This window comes from Carya illinoinensis, chromosome 13, assembly GCF_018687715.1.
Source record: "Carya illinoinensis cultivar Pawnee chromosome 13, C.illinoinensisPawnee_v1, whole genome shotgun sequence".
Classification (NCBI taxonomy): Eukaryota; Viridiplantae; Streptophyta; class Magnoliopsida; order Fagales; family Juglandaceae; genus Carya; species Carya illinoinensis.
In genome coordinates, this window is record NC_056764.1 from 28,489,214 (window position 1) to 28,493,447 (window position 4,234).

The window sequence follows — 4,234 nt, forward strand, 5'->3', positions numbered from 1 at the left end:
ATGACTGCATTGTCATGGGAGAGGTTCAAGGAAGAGTTTGACAACAGATTCTTTCCAGACTCTGTCAAACAACTGAAGGCCCAGGAGTTCGCGTCCTTAACACAAGGTAGTTTGACTGTGGAGCAGCATGCCGCTAAGTTCATGGCATTAGGAAGGTTTGCACCCCACTTGATTTTAACTCAAAAGATGCAAGCACAAAAGTTTCAAGCAGGACTTCTACCAAGAATCCGAAGTCGGGTAGCTTGCCTCAGAATAGAGAATCACAAAGAGTTGGTAAATGTAGCGGCGATAGTAGAGGCTGAGCAGAAGGAATTGGCGATTCAGAATCTTACCGATCGAAAGAGAGCCATGCCATTTGCTGTCAGTAGTAGTGCTGAGAAAATGAGGTCTTTTTCTAGTCCGGAGAAAGGTAAGGGAATAATGACAGGAGGACAGAAGCCGTCCTTTTATTCATCATGCTCTAAGTGTGGTAAGCGTCATTCTGGAGAATGTCATAGGGGATATGGAGTCTGTTATCGATGCGGGAAATCTAGACATATGATTAGAGATTGTCCCAACACCATGCAAGGCAGTGGAGCTGGTGATCGCAAGCCAAAGCCCCATATCCCGGCACGCGTGTATGCAATAACCCCAGGTGATTTGATGTTGATGCACCTAAAACTGATGAAGTTGGCGTCATGACTAGTATTTTTTTCCTTTCCTTTTAATATTTATGATGTTGCAGGTATTATGAACGTGTTAGAATTAGTATTAATATTAGTGTATATTTTTTTAGGAAGGGTTAATTTGTTTAGGTTCTCAGCTTGTGCACTATTCGATTCAGGTGCGTCGCAGTCCTTTATGTCTGCAGCATTTGCACAAATTTATAGTTTACAGACTGAGCTTTTACCACGACGGGTTGTAGTATTAATTCCCAACAAGAATACAGTATCTTGTACCCGTTTAGTTAAGGATTGTCCGTTAGAGCTAGAAGGAAGGACACTGAAGGCTAACTTGTTAGTATTCGGTCAAATGGAATTCGACCTGATTTTGAGGATGGACTGGCTTTTCAAGCACTACGCTAAGATAGATTGCCGGAAACGAGAGGTTGTGTTTGAACCTCCAACTGAAGACAGGATGAGTTACGCAAGAACATCAGTTAAGGCCACCCCACCTTTGATCTCAGCGTTGCAAGCTAGGAAATGTATCGATGATGGAGCCTCAGCGTTTCTATTGATAACTGTAGAGAAGACAACCAAAACTATAGGAATCCAAGAGATACCTATGGTTGAAAACTTTCCTGAAGTTTTCGTTGATGAGTTACCTGGTTTACCACCGGATAGAGAAGTAGAATTCCAAATAGGGTTGGAACCGGCAACAACTCCGACTCACAAGGCGCCATATCGTATGGCCCCTACCGAATTGAAGGAGCTCAAGCTACAATTGGAGGAACTTTTGGAGAAGGGTTTTATCCGTCCCAGTTCTTCGCCATGGGGAGCACCTGTGTTATTCATGAAGAAAAAATATGGATCTATAAGGGTGTGTATAGACTATAGAGAGTTGAATAAGGTGACGATTAAGAATAAATACCCATTACCCAGAATCGATGATTTGTTGGATCAATTACAAGGAGCAGCAGTATTTTCAAAGATTGACCTGAGATCCGGATATCATCAGTTAAAAGTCAAGGATCAGGATGTGTTAAAAACTACCTTTAGGATAAGGTATGGCCACTTCAAGTTTTTGGTGATGCCTTTTGGGTTAACCAATGCTCCAGCTGCATTCATGAATATGATGAACAAAATATTCAGACCTTATTTAGATAATTTTGTTATCGTATTTATCGATGATATCTTAAACTACTTTAAGAGCAAGGAAGAACACAAAAATCATCTAAGTATGGCTTTATCTATACTTAAGAATCAGAAACTTTATGCCAAACTTAGTAAGTGCGAGTTCTGGCTGGAAGAAGTAAAATTTCTAAGTCATGTGATCTCTAGTAGAGGAGTAGCAGTAGAACCGAGCAAGATTGAAGCCATAATGAACTAGCAGAGACCGACCAGTGTGCATGAGATCCGAAATTTCTTAGGACTGGCTGGTTACTATAGGAGATTTGTGGAAGGATTCTCCCAGTTGTCTGGACCACTCACCGCCCTGACTAAGAAAAATGTGAAATTTACTTAGAATGACAAGTGCGAAACAAGTTTTCTTGAGTTGAAGAAAAGACTCACAACCGCACCAGTACTTACACTGTCGGAACCTCTTAAACATTTTGTGGTATTTAGTGATGCATCTAAGGTAGGAATCAGATGTGTGCTAATGCAAGAAGGGAAAGTGGTTGCTTATGCTTCACGACAACTGAAGGATCACGAGCAGAATTATCCTACTCATGATTTGGAATTAGCTGCAGTAGTTTTTGCTCTTAAGATTTGGAGACATTATTTGTATGGTGAGAAGTGTGAAGTCTTCACGGATCACAAAAGCCTAAAGTACCTGTTTGAGCAGAAAAATCTTAATATGAGGCAAAGAAGATGGCTGGAATTAATCAGCGACTATCAGTGCGACATCAAGTATCATCCTGGAAAGGCCAACGTGATAGCTGATGCTTTAAGCCGCAAGAGCAGACAAGAAGCTTCATCAGTTCCTTCATCAGAAGTAAATTCCCTCTTATGTAGTATGAGAAAACTGTTGATTAGAAACCGTAGTCAGGAAACCATGTTGACTACAATCTAAGAATTCATTCCATTGGACTGGGAAGGACTGAAAGACTGTCAAAAGAAAAACAGTAAACTTGCGGAAGTTGTAAAAAAAGATCGAAAAGTCAAAAGGATTAGTGGACTTTAGCCTCAGAGAGGATGGGACTCTGTTTTACAAGAACCGAAGAGTCATTCCAGCAGACGAAGAGTTAAAGAAAAAAGTACTAAAGGAAGCTCGTAACACACCTTACACTGCTTATCCTGGTAGTACAAAAATGTATCAGGATTTGAAACAGTCTTTTTGGTGGGAAGGAATGAAGAAAGATGTAGCAGAGTTTGTAAACAAGTGTTCTGTCTGTAGATTAGTAAAAGTAGAACACCAAAATCCAGCCGGTAAATTGCAGTCATTGCCAATCCCATAATGGAAATGGGAGGATATTTCAATGGATTTTATAGTAGGCTTTCCAAGAACCTCAGCCAGAAATAATACTATCTGGGTAATAGTTGATCGTCTGACAAAAAGTACTCACTTCATACCCATCAAGAATATAGATTCTGTAGAAATATTGACGAGAATTTATATAGCAGAGATTGTCAAATTGCATAGAGTGCGTAAGACGATCGTATCAAATAGAGACCCTCGTTTTATGTCACGCTTCTGGAAAAGTTTACAAGAATCGATGGGCTCTAGTCTGAGGTTTAGTAGTGCATACCACCCACAAACAAATGGACAGACAGCAAGGACGATTCAAACTTTGGAAGATATGCTAAGAGCCTGTGTTTTGGATTACGAAGGGAGTTGGGAGAAACAATTACCTTTGGTAGAATTTACTTATAACAATAGTTTCCAGACCACTATTCAAATGGCATCATATGAAATCTTGTATGGTATAAAGTGTAGATCACCTCTGTATTGGAATGAAGTAGGGGAAAGCAAAGTAGTTGGACCAGAAGTCTTACAAGAGATAAAGGACCAAGTACACTTGATTAAAGAAAGGATGAAAACAGCACAGAGTCGACAAAAGAGTTACACTGATAATCGAATGAGGAACATAGATTTTAAAGTTGGAGATTGGGTCTATGTGAAGGTATCTCCTATGAGAGGAGTAAGTCGTTTCGGAATGAAAAACAAGTTAAGTCCGAGATATGTGGGACCCTATGAGATAGTGGAGAAAGTGGGAGTAGTTGCATATCGTTTGGAATTGCCAACTGAGTTCTATGGAATTCATAATGTTTTCCACGTGTCTTCTTTGAAGAAGAGTTTTGGGAATTAGACACCAATGATAGTGGATCCCGATAGCATACATTTACAATCCAACTTGACCTATGAAGAGAAGTCGATGCAAATTCTTGACTGGAAGATAAAGAGTTGCGGAACCGTAAGATCCTATTGGTTAAAGTACTTTAGCAAAATCATAATATTCAAGAGGCGACTTGGGAGAAGGAAGTTGATATGCGAGCCAAGTACCCCCAGTTATTTGACATCTAAATTCAATCTTGTAGAGTTGTTTTGGACTTTTGCTTAATTGATACTTTGTGGTTCACTTGTACAGGACTGA

The 4,234-nt window shown here is 40.0% G+C and overlaps 1 protein-coding gene across 1 annotated transcript; it reads left to right on the top strand.

The window, feature by feature from the left end:
* Positions 1 to 4,234, top strand: LOC122291105. The gene is made up of 3 exons (XM_043098753.1): positions 1 to 634; positions 824 to 1,518; positions 4,229 to 4,234. Exons 1-3 carry the CDS (start codon positions 1 to 3, stop codon positions 4,232 to 4,234), a joined length of 1,335 nt encoding a protein of 444 aa, XP_042954687.1.

Excerpts from the sequence above, each read along its gene's own strand:
- LOC122291105 (XM_043098753.1), top strand. The coding sequence starts at position 1 with ATGACTGCATTGTCATGGGAGAGGTTCAAGGAAGAGTTTGACAACAGA. Across the intron at positions 635-823 it reads CGTGTATGCAATAACCCCAG|GTGCGTCGCAGTCCTTTATG; the intron begins GTGATTTGATGT and ends TATTCGATTCAG.